Here is a 17,653-nt window from a genome sequence, read left to right on the forward strand (position 1 = left end):
CATTTAATTTAGTTAAACTGCTGACAAACAAACAAGTGGTGAAAACATAACCTCCTTGGATGAGGTGATAAAACAAACTTAATGGATCGAGAGAGACGAATCAATAAAAATGTCATTACTCCAGCCCCTAACACACAGACAGACACACAAAAGCCGAGCTGTGTTTTTTATTATGCTGTTTATTCTCACAATTGGTTACATTGATAAAGTGTACAAATCAGTGAGCGGCAAACAGAAGCCAACACATCCATCTGTGGGAAATGGAGTGTGTGTTTGTTGTTGTTCTTTATGTGTGTGAGCTTGACAGAGATGCTGGGAGCCCAATGCTGTTTCCATCATCATCTTCCTCCTCCTCCTCTTCGTCCCTCTCAGAGCAGCAGTGGACGTCCAGCTCTCAGGACACTGTACAGGGTGAAGATATATTCCTTTATCTGCCTCGTTCTGCAAAGCGGAGCCTATTGTAGCGTTGTGAGTTTAACCAGGGACAGAGACGACGACACCGAGTCAAGAGACTTTACTTTGCCCCAACTAATAAAATCAGTATATACCTTTATAAAATAGAATAAATAAAATAAAAAATATTTCTGTTCAGTACGTACAGTCGCTCCCTCAAACTGTCCGAGGGCATGCAAGGCTTCTCTCTTCTTTTTCTTATTTTTTTACGACTTTCTGTTTTCTCCTCTAGAGATCAAAAGAATGCATAGATAATTGCTCAGTTAAATTCAGTATCAACTTAATTGACAACTGTGACCGCCCCTCCAGTTCTGTCATTATTTGCTCTGGTACTTTACTTATCTACAACAATGTATATCTGTATTTTACACTTTGGCCATTTGGTGAGTTCTCAAAAAAAGGCATTTCATTTAAAAAAAAAGAACGAGACATTCAAAAATGAAAAAAAAAAAAAAAAAAAAAAAGATAGCTTATGACAACGGGTAATGCCAAATGTTACATTAAATTGATATTATGTACAGAACAGATTTTATTCATCTCATTCACATTTCAACATCCTCGTGATAAAAGAAAAGTGAGTTTTCTCAACAGAGTCTCAATTATACTCCGACTTCCTTCCTTGGTTTGTTATATGTGGAGTTAAATATGAACACAGATGACAAGCTGGACCCTCGGCTGTAACATCGGACCCTTCACTACGACCTGACGCTGCTGCTACACCTGTCAAACTTCACTTTCTACACTGTCATAAACCGTCACTCCGCCCCCTGCAGGAGGGAGGTTCTCGTCCTGAGATAGGATTTTTCTAACATAACCTGAAACCTGTCAAAAGTGTCAGTCGCCTGCTGACTGACCTCAGTTTGTGTCTCTTGTGTCCATTTAGGTTCACATGGAACAGATGGTTGATTTAACCACATACTCCAACAGAAAACATCATCCCTCTGCTGAATGATAAATAAGATATTAATCCGTTTCCTAGCGGTCCAGTCAGTTTGCTCCTCCTCCACCAATGAGGTTATATTTTCACCTGTCTACCAGTTTTTCATCAGGATCACACAAAGATTGACAGATTTCCACGACACTTGATGGAAGGAGGGATTCGATAAACGGTGTGGATGCAAGAATCTTTTTCACTTTGTTTCACGTTGCATTTTCGGACACTGTCACTGATTTATCTATGCTTACTGCATGGCAGGACATCAGACATGCGTATGGGACTGATATCTATGAGTGTGTGGGATTTAGTGCAGATCAAGATGAAAATCCACATCTTGTTAATTTAAATAGGGTTTGATAAGGGACTGTTGGGCCTCGACAGGGGAATGAGCCCTGATATGAGCAGCACTACTAAAATATTTAATCATACAGCAGACAGAAGATTTTTTCATCCAGATGTTTGAAGAAGACTAAAAACACACCTGTGGCATGGCCCTTGTCTTTGGACATAATGTTTAACTACAACTGTTACCTGTTAGTTGGTCATGCAGTTATACATTTACATCAAATCATATTCTCACAGGTTCATTCCATTCGTGACAACTTAAACTCTTCTGATCTTAAGTTTGGAAAAGGCCACTTGAAAAAAAAAGACTCCTACTTCTGCCCCGTCTGTTTTCTACATCCAAACTTCGACAGGTGAGATTTAACAGCCAGATGTTCAGCATCTATCTGCCTCTACAGCCAAGAGAACCTTGTTAAAGAGTGTCCTGATGATCTGAGTTACAATAACGACCATCAATAGTTATTACCGTACACCCAGGTTCGTGATTTGTGTGAGAAAAAACAAAGCATGTGATCTTGTGGCACGAGGATTCAAGTGAACAGACCCCTGGAGACAGACCCATAGCAGCTCAGGAACGTCCTGCTGGTTTGAGTCAACATGTGTCTCTGTCGTCCTCTGGAGATAAATAGACAATATCATCACAACCATACCCAGGTATGAAGACACATTCCTCAAGTCTCCTTCCTTTTTCTTCCTCAGGGCGTTCTCATGCTACCAGTCCCCTTTTATTAGTGAACATGAAGTCTGAGAGGACTGATACCGAGGGGGGATTTAAAGTCAAATTTCCTCCAGCATGTGTATCATAGAGCAGCAGCTTCCCGCTGACGTCTCCTCCGCTCCGAGCTGCAGTCTGGCACTGAGAGTGGGGGGGAGCAGAGGAGAGAGAGCGGGGCGAGCAACAATGTCCATCCCTGCGTCCCTTCCTCCGTTATGGCTGTCGTCTGTCGTCTTCAGAGGGGTAACAGAAGAATGAAGGTGGACAGACGGCAGACGTGCGGCGTGGTTTCGGGTGAACGGTCACCGCTCGTTCAGACGCAGCGGACTGACACATCGATGAAAAACAACGAGAAGAGAAGACGGGATGGAAAAACAAGGTGGCTTCTGATTCCTCCCCCCTTCGCTCTTTGGAAGCAGCAGCAGCAGCAGCGTGTTGATATCGTCTACAATGATTCACATTTCTATCAAAAAAGTTCATGCAGGACCAGTTGAACAGATGAGTGTAGACTAACGGACAAATCAGTCTGTAGCAGCTCCCTTCATTGTTCACAGACACAATGGCTTTTCATTTTGCCTCCCGACCATTTTCTTCCTCTCACATCACAGATGGTAAGAAAGAGGGACAGAGATGGCGGGGGGGGGTAAAGCCACTACAGACTAACAGGAAGCCAGGTGAATGATGGGGAGGGGGGGTGTGGCCAGGTTTGCAAGGTCATGCTGGCAGCACAGACACAGACACAATAAGAGCACGGAGAAGTCAGCAGTTTGGGCAGCGATGAGCTCGCTCCCCACGCTGTGCTCTGCATGAAGGAGCACGTCCTACTTCTACGATATGCGTCTCCTCGCTCCTTCTCGGTGCCGAGGGGGGGGAGAGTCACTTCTATGTACATCAACACCTTCACCACCACCGGCCTCGTGGGCGCTCCTTCTCCACCGGGGTCCAGAGTCTTAATCCGTTGTTCTGAGGAGGCGAAGTTGAATTGCTGCTCGAGAGGTGATGAAACTCTTGAGGTGAAATTCCAATTTGCTCCAGAGAAGTGAAGGAATCGAGACGGGGGGGGTTTCCCCAGATCCATGGGGGGGGGCTCTGCTCTCGTTTAGTGGTTACTGGGGTTTTGGCAGCGAATGCGACTGGTTACCATGGTGACTGGGGGTTGTGGCAGGCAGTGGGTGGTGATTCACCGTGGTTACTGCGGCAACTCTGTGACGGGTCTCTTCTGTTTGAGGGTGTCGATGAGGGACAGGACTCCTTTCTTCACGCTGGTCGAGACCCGGCGGGACACCGAGTCACCAGGGGGGGAGGAGCTACAGGGCTTCTGGGTGGGAGGCCGAGCGACCAAACACTTCTGGTACCGCAACTGAGAGAGAGGGAGAGGGGGAGGGAGAGAGAGAGAGAGGGGGAGAAGAAGGACAGGAGAGAGTTACAGCTGCTGAGTATACGACTTTGAGAGTGTGTGAGAGAGAGAGAGAGAGAGAGAGAGAGACAGAGAGAGAGAGCGAGAGAGAGAGAGAGAGAGAGAGAGAGAACGGAAAGCTGGACTGGTGCTGTGATCGATAGTAATGACTGATGATGCCTGTCACTGTGAATCAGTTAAAGTGTGTGTGTGTGTGTGTGTGTGTGTGTGTGTGTGTGTGTGTGTGTGTTCTGATGTGTGATCAATAGCCCAGCCTGCAGCCGACTCATCTTGTGACTCACACACAGCAGAGATGAGGAAGATGAGTAGCCTCTGCTGTGGGTAGCATCTCTGCTTGATAACAAGAACTCCAGTGACCATGACACGGAACATAATAAAATAACACCACACTGTGAAGGTAATTTGATGATTGTAATGGTCGCTGATCTGAAATCGTTTCCTACCAAGCAGAAAACAACAAACACATAATAGAATCTAAAGCACTGAACTTTAAACTGCACCATACCTTGCAGGGACTATATTCTGTTCTATTCTTTTCTATATTCTAACTTTACTACTCTTGATTTGAAATTTTACAAAAACAGCTTTGACAGAGGTTCCCATCAAAGCATCTGTTGTGATAAATAATATAATAAACATCCACCTGTCGGACTGAAAACTTAAACTAAACTACAGGAAAGGGATTGACTCATAAAAGAAGTCTGTAATTTCAGTTGAAATATAACTTTCAAACTTTAAGCTTTTATAGATTTGTTAAGTTCACCGTCTTGTGTTTTATGCTTGAATTTTATGTGTTGCATCTGTAAACAAGTGAAAAACATCGTTTACCCTGATAATAGTTTTATATAGCTTACATATTTTTCCTTCAGGTAAAGTCCAACTGGAGTTTGCATTCATCTAAGTAACAATCCCTGATCAAACAACTGTGGAGGTAAGAAAGTCAGTAGAAGGTTTAGTTGTGTGTATTGAGCTGTGTGTATTGAGTTGTGTTTCCGAGCTCTTGTTTTCCGGCTCAGTGACTCACCATGCAAGCTGCCTGCACAGCCTCGGACACGCTCCCAGCATTAGGGTCACACCAGAAGATGTGACAGTCGTAGCGATGGCTGCCGGCGTCCATGATGAAGGCAAACGTGTGCACGTCATACCCAACGCCCATGAAGGACAGGAAACGCACGCGGCACTCCACCAGCACTTCTTCTTCATTCTGCTCAGACACATTGGTTTGTGAGTTGTTGAGTCATTTATAACTCACATTCATTTGGATTTAGTTTAATCAAATGTTCTACTGAAGCACGGAGGAAACAAAAAGATCCAAAGAAAAAACATCGGCCAACATTTACATACATTCACACAGGAGAGCGACCCAGTAAAACTGCAGCCTCCTAATAAACAGGTCCAGTGGAGCAGCAGAGCTTTAACTGTCCCTCTGTTAAAGCTTTAATGCATAACTTATTTAAATGAGACGGGAAACAGGTAATTTGATGTCGTCTGCATGGTCGAACATTGTTAACTGGGCTGAGTGGAGCTGCTGTCTGCGAGCTGCAGTTTAGCCATTCAATCAGGTGGGAAGCAAATTTCCAAATCTGTGAATTTACACTGTGAGTTACATAGTTTCTGAAGTTTTTGGAGTTAAATGCATTGAAAGTAACTGAAATGTTCAAACACAACAAAAAAAGTTGTTGATTGAAATAAAGTTGCTGTCAGTCTCCTCATTCAAAGCTACATTACCTCCCTCCACACAAGTAGGAGCCCATACTCTTTATCATTCACCTTAAGTTAAGAGGCTGACCAATAAGGATTTTTGGGGCCTGATGCAACATTTTTTAAGCGATATATCGCCTGATACAGCGTATATTAAAAAGATCTATGATGGTTTTGGTACCAAAATCTTGATCTGACAAAGACATGTAATCAAGGCTTGATATTTTACAGTTTAATCATAAATTTTGTTATAAATATATCTACACATAAATAAAACCCAAATACAACCAAATATATGGAACTTGAATTAAGAAAATAGATAATTCTTTGAAACTTTGAACATATAAAAATATTCATGTTTGCAGATATAAAAGCACATATTGCTATTTCTTTGAAAAGCTCATGTCGTTTACTATTATCAGACCATAGCTATATCGACTGGTATCCAGTTAAGTTGTGCTGGTCATATGTTTCCATCAGTAAAATGTATTTACAGAAGAGCACATTGCTGTACAGGAACTTGTGAATCTAATTTTTGATAAAACTATTGTTGTTTTCTATAAAGGAAGTTGCATCGCAATTTCCAATTGATAAACCAATTCTCTGTTACCAAGTCGAACTGGGAGGGAGCTTACAAAGTTTATTAAGCTAATAAAAAAGTGTCTGACCTTGTCTTTGCTGATGGTGACAGTAGCATCTGCCACGTTGAGAGCTACTCGAGTCCAGTCCTCTCTGTTGGAAGAACCTATGAGACTGTCTATAGCTCCATTTAGAATGTCCATACCTGAGCCAGAGGATGTGACAAAACACAAATCAGAACATTCACATTAAAAACACACGTGAAATCAAACAGTGTGTGTTTGTGTGTGTGTCTTTGTGTGTGGCAAACTGACCTATAGGTCTGACCACAGGCAGCATCCCCAGGTAAAACACCTGAAACTTCTGAACCAGCTCTGTCTTTGGTGTGGGGAACTCTGCTTGGGAGAACACAAAACATGTAATAAGTGCTTATAAGAATAAATATTCAACTTCATGTAAATAAATAATAGAAGATACACATTGACAGATATCTAACGTGTAGCCTAGTCAGTTGTACATCTCTCACTGCTGCCTTCCTGGAATTTACATGAATGTTACCACCTTTCTGAATAAGGGATGTCAAATTCTATAAAAGGCGATAGAGTGAATAATGACTGTGATGTTTAACAATTCAGATTCTTGTGTTTGTTCCATTCTGATCAGAATTATTCACATTTTCATTCTGCCTGATAATGAAGGTCTCCAATCATGCAACACAAAGGAAGCTAACGTTTTGAGAAATTCTTTAATTTAGCTTTTGAAAGACCATTTCAAGCTAAAGCTGTTAATTACTACATGTTGTCATTTTAGGAAAAGGACACAGCTTGTGTCCAATAACGTGTGCGTATAAATGACAAAGTGCAGCTGATTATTTTTCTCTCTGACAGACCAACAGAGAGAGAGAGAGAGAGAGAGAGAGAGAGAGAGAGAGAGAGAGAGAGAGAAAACAATGTGTGCTGCAGAAATTGCTTGTTACCATGTTTACGACTGAGTGAGAGATTTCTTTTTTTTTATAAAATAGCTACCTGTGTAAATATTGCTCCTCTACGTTCCTACACTGTCTCCTGAAAGTACAGGAATGTTTGTCTTACTGCCGCCAACAGCAACATCCCTACCTTTGTCCAGTTATATAAAAACTTAGGAATGTATTCTATGTCTACTCTGTAAATATAACAAACTTCATCAACTCTTCTCTTTGTTATGAACAACTGGAGCCATGTAGAGCTTTTGACTAATAGGAGATGTATGGGGAGAACGGAAAGGTTGAGTTTGCATTCTGCATGTACTCAGTTCATAGTTGAAAACGGCTATGCACAATGAAGAGTGGCAATGTGTGAAAGGCAAGAAAGAAAAAGAAGAGTAATAAGTAATATCTATTAGGTTTCAAGGATTAAAACAATGCATTTTGGTGACTTACACAAGAAACTCTGTAGATCTCCTATAAGGCCAAATAGGGACATCAATCACCAACTTAAAAGTGATGGATGTGAATCTTCTGAAAAATGTTTTAATGGACGTATCTACTGTATTATCCCAAATATAGGACGACCCTGATTATACGAAGACCCCGATTTCCAACAACTATTTTTTAAATACTGACTTTTTCCCCCCAAGTTTGCCTGAGACACCATAGTTCCAAGGAGAACCACGTTGTCCTCCCTGAAACCTTGAATAGGTTCAATATGAAATACAGTGACACATAAAAACCACTCGTATATATCTTTGTACATTATTCACACTCTCTCCTGTCAGGCTTTGTGACGTCAAAGGTCACAAGAGCTCATCCTCTGTCACAGCCGTTGTTCATGGCTGTTGGACAGATTTTCTCCCTGGTTCACATCTGCAGTAAAGACACTGGCAGACACTTTTAAGGGCTGACTGACACTGAGAGACACACTGGTCTAGTATCAAGACAGCTAAAAACAACCCACACTGCAGAACTCTCCGTAGAGGGTATGTGAGGTATTCAGCATTGTTTTGTCTTCAAAAAATAAGCCAACCACCTCCTTTAGAAACAAAATATACTAAAGAAAAAAAAATCTTATATTTGAGCAACCATGATATTTGTCAAACTAATTTATGTTCCTGTCTCTATTGGAGTGTGAAAGTCCCAAGTCGACACACACACCATAAAATTGAAGACTCATTAAGATTATCTGTGCTTACAAATGAACAGTGTGATGCATCCAGATTGCTACAGCTTGTATCTATTAATGTGTGTCACTTGCTCTCTCAGTGTGTGAGTGGGGGGCTGGATGTCTGAAACCCACCTTGTAGAGGAAGATCGAATCCCGCCTGCATCCTGTCGTGGAGAGAGCCTCCTGCCATCGCTTTGGCATTCTTTCTCTCTGTCATTATCTGGTGAAGGCGAGAGAGAGACACGGGAACGTGAGGAAACTGAGCAGAAATGTTCTGACACGGAAGTGACACAGGGGAGGAGGGTGAGGAGACACGACATAAAAAAAACATGTGAGCATGTGGGAGGAAAAAGGATGAAAGTGTCAACAAGAACGGGGAGAGGGAAGAACCTGGAAGAGCTTCAACCCTGATACTGTCACAATTTCTACACAAATCACCTGGAGAGAGCGCGCACAAAACACACACACACTTAAATCAGGTCACACTCCTCGTTACAAAGCACAGGGTAAAATCTTTTCCTGCAGTGTTCCTAACAAGGAGAAACACAGGCAAACCGACACACACACACACACACACACACACACACACACACACACACACACACACACACACACACACACACACACACACACACACACACACACACACACACACACACACACACACACACACACACACACACACACACACACACACAATAAATGTCCCTAATAAGAGAATTTGTCACAGCATATCTGCATCTCAGCAAACCCTGCTGTGACTAATTCTTCCCATTTCCTTGTTCGTCCTGTTTTGTGTGACAGGTCCGCATTAAAAAGATCTATAATATAGGTTGACTGGAAAAAGTGGGGCAGTAAGTATTATCATGGCGGATGTGAAGGAGGACAAATGCTCCTTCTCCCTCCAACAAAGGACAAGTACAAATATTGTTTAGGTAAGTGTACATAAAAAGGTAACGGATAAAATGTTACACTTTAACTTGAACCCTTAAAAAAGCTTTTAATGCAAAGTTGACTTGATTTCAGCAGAAACTTATGAGCCTAAATAAATTAAAAAACATTAAAAGACCTTTCCCAACACTGAATTAAAACTCTAAAGCTTTACATAAGTTTTAGTGGGGCAGCAGGAAAGTACATTAATGAATAAATTAACAGTTCTGTTGAAAAGCAGGGACATTTAAAACATCAACCCTGTTTGCATGAATCTGTCGATGAATAGAGATGCAAGGGAGAGAAAGCTCTCTGATAAGTGTGTTTTGGAAGAAAATACTTCTTAATAATTTAGACTTAATAATCTAGTTTTGGGGAGTTTCGGAGGAGAGTAGATACGCTGTGCAATGATTAAAATGTTTATCTAGACCGTAGAAGAGTAAACATGCTTTAAAATAAAAAATTCTTGCTTTTTGAGGAAGGTATTACTGCTATTTTCTTATTTTTTACAGGTTTCATTCCTTTTTGTTTGAATATTTTTCCTGTCTCGAAGCCTTCCTTATCTAGTGGCAGTGGAAACGATCATCTAACACATTGACTCTTAATTTTGCCAAAATCCACACTTGGCCTCATGTCAGCCTCCTCCTCCTCCTCCTCCTCTTCCTCCAGCCTGAAGCACTCACCCGGGAGCAGATCTCATGCAGGCTGGTGGCGATGGCTTTGGCTGGCGTGTCACAGCGGAACACATGACATTTCAGGATCCTGGTGTTTTTATCCCTCGCCACATATGCAAAGTCCCTGAAAGAGGAAAGAAAAAAATACGAGGGATGAATGATGAGAGGAGAGTTTGTTAGACCAGTTTTAGTTTCTACTAGAAGACAAGAGAGATGAATGATGAAGTGGTTTTGTGTGAGTGTGTGTCCAGACTGACAGCTCATGGAGACGACATGAGAGATGAACTGACCTTTATCAGTCTGATGGAGACAGGACACACACAGACACACAAGCACTTGCAGGTCGATGGACCCCAGAGATCAATAGAGCAGCGTGATGCAAGAAGGAGCTGAACAGAGCGACAGCAGGGAAGAACTTTCCCCTGGGCCCACTGGAGCCCGAAAAACAATTTGACTCTCGCTGAATAAAAGGAATGAAAAGAAGAAAGGAATGTAGACGGAGGGAGAGAGGAATGAAGACGTGGAATGATGTGGGGAAGAAATATAGCGGCACCAAATTAAACCAACATTCGCACAAGCACACACACACACACACACACACACACTTAAACCCAAACTAAACAACCTCCTTCAAGATGTGTTCTTCAATATTCCAGGAGAGAGGAAACGGCCTGAGGTCTATAATGAGATTTCTGAATCCAGACCCTCAGGGAAAGTCTCCACAAAAGATTCCTATTTGTGCGGCTGTACGTAGGAATGTGTGTGTTTGCATACTTCAACAAAAATTGCTTGTAGACAGACCAGGACAGAGGAGGTCACCTTCATTTCCTATGTCTCTAAGTGAGTGGGCAAAGTACATCAAGGTCCACTTTAAGAATGATAATAAAATGAAGATGCTCAGGAAATTAAACAATAAGGAATGACTGAGAAGATGATGGAGAGATACTTGAGGAACGTCTGGGGACGAAAGGAAAGAATGTGTTTACCTCTCTCTGGGTCCGAGGAAGCAAGGGAGGAAAAGGCAGAGAGTTAGCAGAATAAAGGAGAAAACAAATCTGTGGTACTGCAAAGTAGAAAATGACAAACTGACCCAGTGACATACATGAGGAATTAACCTTGAGTGACATATTGATTTCTTTCTCCTTATGCATATGCATGTGTGCGTGTGGGCTGAAGAGCTGTAGATCAGGTTAAAAGCAGCGGTGCAGGTAATCTCAATGCATATTAACCTTGAGGTGAAATATGACAAAGCGATAGAGATTGAATGAGGTGGGAAGGAGGGGGAGACGGGAGGGATGAAAAGATTTGGACTGGTTGCTGATGGTTTGTTTTTCCTGACAGGTATAGAATAAATAGCCTGGAAGTTTCTTAAAGCCATACAGCCTAAACAAAGTTACTGAGAGGGAGAATGAGGTAAGGGATATTACGAGGCAAATGTGGGATACTGGGGGAGGAAATTGGGCGTGAACTGCAACAATGTACATGATAAAGATGAAAGTGTGATGACGAGGGCAGAATAAAACACCCAGTAGAGGAGAGTAAAGATAAAAGTCAGAGGAAAGAGAGAGAGGAGGGGGTGATAGCACATTTTGAATATAATCTTATGATCATGCAGCGCCACTAAAAACGTCAAGGTTGCCTTGTGAATCTGTAATCTCCGTGGCAATAATGAGTTTCGTGGCACATGGGGGGGCACTCTGATCTCCCTCACAGGTGTATCCACAGGAGTGAGTGTGAGTGTGAGTGTGTGTGTGTGTGTGTGTGTGTGTGTGTGTGTGTGTATATTATGGGAGATTATGCCCCAAACGCTCCACAACACTGAAACCTGGTTGCTGCTATTTCCCGCCTCCAATATCTTCAAGAAGAAAAGTCCAACAAATCAATAAACTAGAATGGTTGAGCACATACATTCACCAAGGTCCAACAGTCCCCTTATTTAAATTCACTAAATTATTTTTTTTATTTGGAGTTTTTTCATCGAGTTCCACAAATTATTCTTAGAGAAATCAACAAACCTAAAGCAAAATGTCCTAACTCTCATTTTAAAGGAAGTGGAGAAAAAAATCCTGGTTCCCGATGTGCACGGAAATTAAATGGGTTCCTCTGTGAGTGAGGCCCCACCCCTCCACAAAATTTCACAGAAATTGGTCGTGTAGTTTTTGCATTATCCTGTTAACGAAGACAGTTGAAAACATCCTCTTTGGCGGAGAACACGTTTGACATTTTAACTATTTAGAATATAAACCTGTAGAGAGAATTTTGATGCACATTTAGTGTGAGGATGAAAAATGTTTTTAACTAATGTTGTAATGCCGAACTGCTTCAAATTTAACTATTAAAGCTTCTCTGGGTTATTAGCAATTTAATATTTCACACACTTGATTTTTTAGAATAACTAAACTCCTTTATCACATCATCTCTTCATAATTAGCACCCAACCACGGACATAGCACCACTCATGTAGCCCCTTCCAGTTCTAACACTCTACTTGAGTTCTTGTAAAATTGTGAGCAGCACACCAGCTAAAAAAACATACAAGATATCAATCCCCTAGGACTAAGGCCTCATCACTCTTATCTGTAGCCTCTCTGTCTTTTCCCACTACTCTAAACTAAAACAAGTGATGTTTCAAAAAGTAAGATAAAAAGGAATAAGGATATACTTACACTGGTTTGTTTTCTTATTATGGCAGGTAATCCTCTGTATACAGGAGAATCTTTCAACCCTCACACCATCTATTCCTCCTGGTCCGACACACACTCCTCAACCTGTCTGCTCCACACCCAGCGAGGAACTAACCATACCTCCCCCTTTGGCAGCTTCATACCCCTCTCTGCCTCTCCCCTCTCTTCCTCCTCCCTCTAACCATCTCCTCCCCCTCCTCCCTCCGTTGCAGCTCTGGTATTCCCACTGCTCTCGCTCGCCCGCTATATGTAGATGTGGATAGTAGAAATAAAGGTTAGGCGCTCGGAAAACACACATTCTTTTCATCTGCAAGGATTAAGAATATACTGTGTGTGCGTGTGTGTGTATGTGTGTGTATGTGTGTGTATGTGTATGTGCAAACAAGAGAAGAGAAAGATCCCTGAGGCCACAGAACTCTGCAGTTCTACTAATGCCAAGAGCTTTTAACCATGCCACTTCTACTGAGTGCACCCATGCCTCTGTATGTGTGTATGTGTATGTGTGTGTGTGTGTGTGTGTGTGTGTGTGTGTGTGTTGTGTGTGAGTGTGTACATGTGAAGCACATGCCAGCTCCAATTATACAGCAGCTACTAACCACTCTGGTCCACATCACCCGTCTGTCTCCGATAACCTACATTCCCTATCTTATTGTGCTTGCAGCAGCAGTGCAGAGCGCCCTCTGCTGGTAGCTCTGCAGCAAAAACACACCGTGCTTATTTAGAGATTAACATGAACCTTTATATGTCAAGAGAAGACTTGTGAAGCCTGTTTGTTCTTAGCTTTTCCCTTTTACATACAAGAGCATAAAACACCGAAGCATCTGTGACGCTTCACTGCCGTCTGAAGCCGTGTGCTGATCTAAGCTGAGGTGGAAGTGAAAGTGAGGGACTGACAGTCAGAGGGGGAGTTGTAGTGAAAGAGAATAAAGGCCATTCTCCCTCTCACCCTCTCCTCCGTACTGATGAATACATTTTTCAATAGCATCCTCTTCATCATCAATCATTAACTTCTCTCTTCTGTCGACCGCCACACCGACTGTCCGCCAGCCTCAATCGTCACCCTGACCTTTTGTGTGAAGCACCAATGACTTCATTTACAATGGTGACTAATCCATCACATAAATAATTAAGCAGCTTCACCCTAAACAACAAAAGGAAATTTTCCCCTCAGTGAGTCATGCCCAAGGTGATTGGTTATTAACGTTGGAATATTTCGTAATCAGTAAGGAGAAGCTACAGATGATTTAGAGCACAGGAAGCGTTTGAAGAAAAACCTCGGACAGAATCATTATTAATCATGAGGACAAGCAATAGAGGATTCATCAATAAAAAAAATTTAAACACAACAAACTAACACAGTTCCCGAAGTGACTAACCTGCCGTTGTCCCGGCCAACGCCCCAAACCCGGATACTTGCAATCGGCTGCGAGTGGAGCACACTGCGGTCCAAGGGGTCGACCAGGTTCAACATATTATTTTCCAGCATCAGGTACATGTCCTTCCCCTGAAAACACACAAACACAAACACACACAAACAAATAAACTTCAGATCTCATCACAAAAACATGCTTATTTCCTGCAGTTCAGGATGTTACAATAAATGGTGCTTTAAAAGGTCAATTACTCTCCTACTTGCCAAGTCAATATATACATATATGCGTTTGTGTGCATCTATGGTACGTGTGCGTGTGTGTTTGTGTGTGTGTGTGTGTGTGTGTGTGTGTGTGTGTGTGTGTGTGTGTGTGTGTGTGTGTGTGTGTGTGTGTGTGTGTGTGTGTGTGTGTGTGTGTGTGTGTGTGTGTGTATGTGTGTGTGTGTGTGTGTGTGTGTGTGTGTGTGTGTCCCCCCTTTGGCTCGGAGGGCCTCTAAATAAATTATCAATCCCTAAAAAGAGGTTGTAGGAGATGAAAGGTTATTGAAAGAGGGATGAAGCGCGCGCGCGCTCGCTCACTCCCTCCCTCTCTCTATGTTCTGTCGGTTCACATTAAACACAACCGCCGCAGAGCCAAGGAAAGGCATTGCTCCACTTTCCTCCCTCCTCCCTCCTCCCTCCATCTCTTGACATACATTTCAGAGGACTGCTGCCCCTGCTAACTCCTGTGTCTTTTCACTTTGCTCCACCTCCCACTTTTATATTCCCTCGTCTTAATTCTGTACAAACCTTCTCTGCGGATCCTTTATTCTCACAAACTAAAAACTTGCCACCCTTTATTTGTCACCCAAAACAAAACAAATATCCCCTCACAAAAGGCCACCACCGTCTGTCTCACCTCTCCCCAGATGCCGACAGTGTCTCGGATGTCGTTCTTGCAGTAGGACAGCTGTCGGATGCAGTTGTTAACGGCAACGCTGCTCTTTCCAGGAGCCAAGTCGTCCTCGGCCATTTCCACCCATCCCAGTGAGCGCACTGCAAAACACTGGGGGAAACACAGGGTGATGAAACTTTTACTTTGAGCACGACCATACACACAGACTTTAATGCTTGCATGCAGAATTGACTACTGTAGTGCTCTACTTACTGGTCTCCCTAAAAATATCACACGTGTGTTATAGATCAGACTTGTGTTATAGACCAGAAATAGATCACACATTACAGCCATTTTAAAGTCTTTGCACTGGCTACCTGTCTCCTTCTAAATCTAGTTTGAAATCCTTTAATTTTTTTTTTTTTAAAGCTCTCAATGTACTTGGTCTTTCTAATCCATTTTTTTTAGATCACTGTTAGTTTTAGTGTACACTGGTGATATTTGTGGGTGACTTAAATATGAATCCCGTATTGTTCTGAATAAACTTGTAGTTTTGGAAGTTTGCGAGTTCTGAGGCTAAAGCCAGAGGGTTTGAACACTTTCACAGAATAAAAGATGGATGAAGACGACAAAGCATGTCGGTAGAAAAGGAGAGAGGAAGCAGAGGGACCCATCCATCTGACCTCATCAAGTATTCATTTGATTTGAGGAGTCCGTTCAGACAGTTCTCCAGACCTCAGACACCAAAGAGGTCAGAGAAGGTAGAACAGAGACAGAAGTGAGTCGCTACCACATCAACCAGGAGGACTGGTTGTGAGAGAGCATGTTTGTGTGTGGATCCAATTGACTTTTAACCAGATTGATGTTTTATGATATGTTTATCAGGTGAATTCATTACATAATGACCACACACACACACACACACACACACACACACACACACACACACACACACACACACACACACACACACACACACACACACACACACACACACACACACACACACACACACACACACACACACACACACACACACACACACACACACACACACACACACACACACACCAAAAAGTCTGCTGAAAGTTGTGTCACCGCTCCAGACCAGCAGATGGTAGCAGCTACTTCACACATAACACTATGCAGCCTTAGGGCGGCTGTGACTCAGGAGGTAGAGTGGGTCATGCATTGATCAGCGTGTCGATGGTTTGATTCTCGGCTCATCCAGGCTACTGTATATGCCAAAGTCTCTTCAGGCAACACTGAACCCCAAATTTCCCCAGATGGCTGTGCTGGATTATATTTCATGCAAGTTATAAAAGTGTGTTTCTTTGTAAGAGGTACAAGGTTTCTACATTATTTGATTTAAGCTTTGTGTAGTTGAATGGCAGTTGTGTGTGCACTGGATTCATCTGGTCAGTTTTGTAGTCTTTGATAAACTGGAAAGAAAAGGGATGAGTCCCAATCTTAATACAGCAGTGTGTGCTGCTTACTGCCATTGATGTGGGACGAGTGAGTGTGTCAGAGTGCGCCACTAGACCAAATGCCCTGAGTGCAGGTCTGTGTTTGTGTCTGCTATTCATCACAAGGTCCCTGTTGCTAAGGATTGTCAATTTCTGCCAGACACACAGAGGGAAACAGACACCAGACAGCCAAATCAGCACCACGTCATCAGCCCGAGTGCTGGCTTTAAACTCTGATCTGCAATTCTTCAGATCTATTCAGCCATCTGTGGGAACCACACACACACACACACACACACACACACACACACACACACACACTCCTTGGAATGTATTGTAGCAGACCAGCAATCTGCTGCAGTTTGTGACAGGATGAAATTAATCTGTGTCAGGCCGAATAAATAATTGATCTATTTTTCAGTTTAATTAGTTGGATTCTAAATTGGATTTACACCTTGGTCTGACATTTGCCAGAAGCAGTATCGGCTGAATGGTTTCATTCCACTGAGTCATATGTTTTATTGAGACTGATGCTTGATTACATTTTTAAATGTCTCATTTGAATCTTAAGTTTGGATGTTTAAGAAAACTCTAATTAGTGCACCATGGCCCTGTACTTCTCTATGTCAGCACTGGGGGTCAGTATTGTTTCAGAGTCGCTCTCTTGCCTGACTGTAACATGCAGCAACCATGATCTCATAACCCCACAGTAAACAAACAGGGAAATAAACAGACTGTAACAAACATGCAACGGCTTTTCAACAAAAAGAAGCCATTTCTGCCAGGAAAACTGACTCCATTATACAGCATGAACAAAGCTAGATAAGAAAAGATACAAGTCTGTAACTTTAGATTCTGCAAAAGAGGATTTGACACAAATGGACGTCGTGTGCAACTCTGACCTATTTATAATTGTTTTATACTTTACATCAGGATAACTTGAGGTAGTGTCAATGCAACAAGCTGCTTATTTGATGCAAAAATAACAATGAACTTTTAGCCCATTTAACGAATTTGACCAAACCAGTTGCAGAATATTTTGGATTATGACATCATCTTTTTTGTTTCTAAGGTCAAAGATTAAAATAAACATGTAACATGTAATGTGAAATAGTCTTTAGACTCAATCTAAGCTGTGGAAAATATTCCGTACCTTTGATTCTGGGTCACCATTGGCGTTGTTTGACTCCTCTTCTTCTAATGTTGGACGGTTCCTGAAGATGAGTGGAAAAGGTTAAGAAACGTGGAGTAGAGGAGGATAGGATAAGATAAACAGCATCCAGGGGTGAAATGAAAAGTATATTTATTTTGTTTTTAATTAAGTATCCGAGCTTTACCTGGGCAGATTTATATATAGCAAATATCAAT

The 17,653-nt window shown here is 42.2% G+C and overlaps 1 protein-coding gene across 5 annotated transcripts in view; it reads right to left on the minus strand.

Moving 5' to 3' along the window:
* Positions 1–159: 159 nt before the first annotated feature.
* The window catches only part of apbb2b (amyloid beta (A4) precursor protein-binding, family B, member 2b), a 50,363-nt gene continuing 32,869 nt past the window's right edge, over positions 160–17,653 (minus strand). For 4 of the 5 annotated variants that reach the window (XM_053418632.1, XM_053418631.1, XM_053418630.1 and 1 more), the window contains 9 exons: positions 17,439–17,499; positions 14,844–14,990; positions 13,950–14,077; positions 9,899–10,013; positions 8,418–8,505; positions 6,462–6,542; positions 6,237–6,352; positions 4,892–5,071; positions 160–3,810 (listed from right to left, as the gene is read on the minus strand). In XM_053418632.1, the coding sequence (XP_053274607.1) occupies positions 3,640–3,810; positions 4,892–5,071; positions 6,237–6,352; positions 6,462–6,542; positions 8,418–8,505; positions 9,899–10,013; positions 13,950–14,077; positions 14,844–14,990; positions 17,439–17,499 (1,087 nt within the window). In that variant the 3' untranslated portion in view covers positions 160–3,639. The other variant, XM_053418634.1, reaches the window with a different exon arrangement.

Source organism: Pleuronectes platessa, chromosome 3, assembly GCF_947347685.1.
Source record: "Pleuronectes platessa chromosome 3, fPlePla1.1, whole genome shotgun sequence".
In the NCBI taxonomy this organism is placed as follows: domain Eukaryota; kingdom Metazoa; phylum Chordata; class Actinopteri; order Pleuronectiformes; family Pleuronectidae; genus Pleuronectes; species Pleuronectes platessa.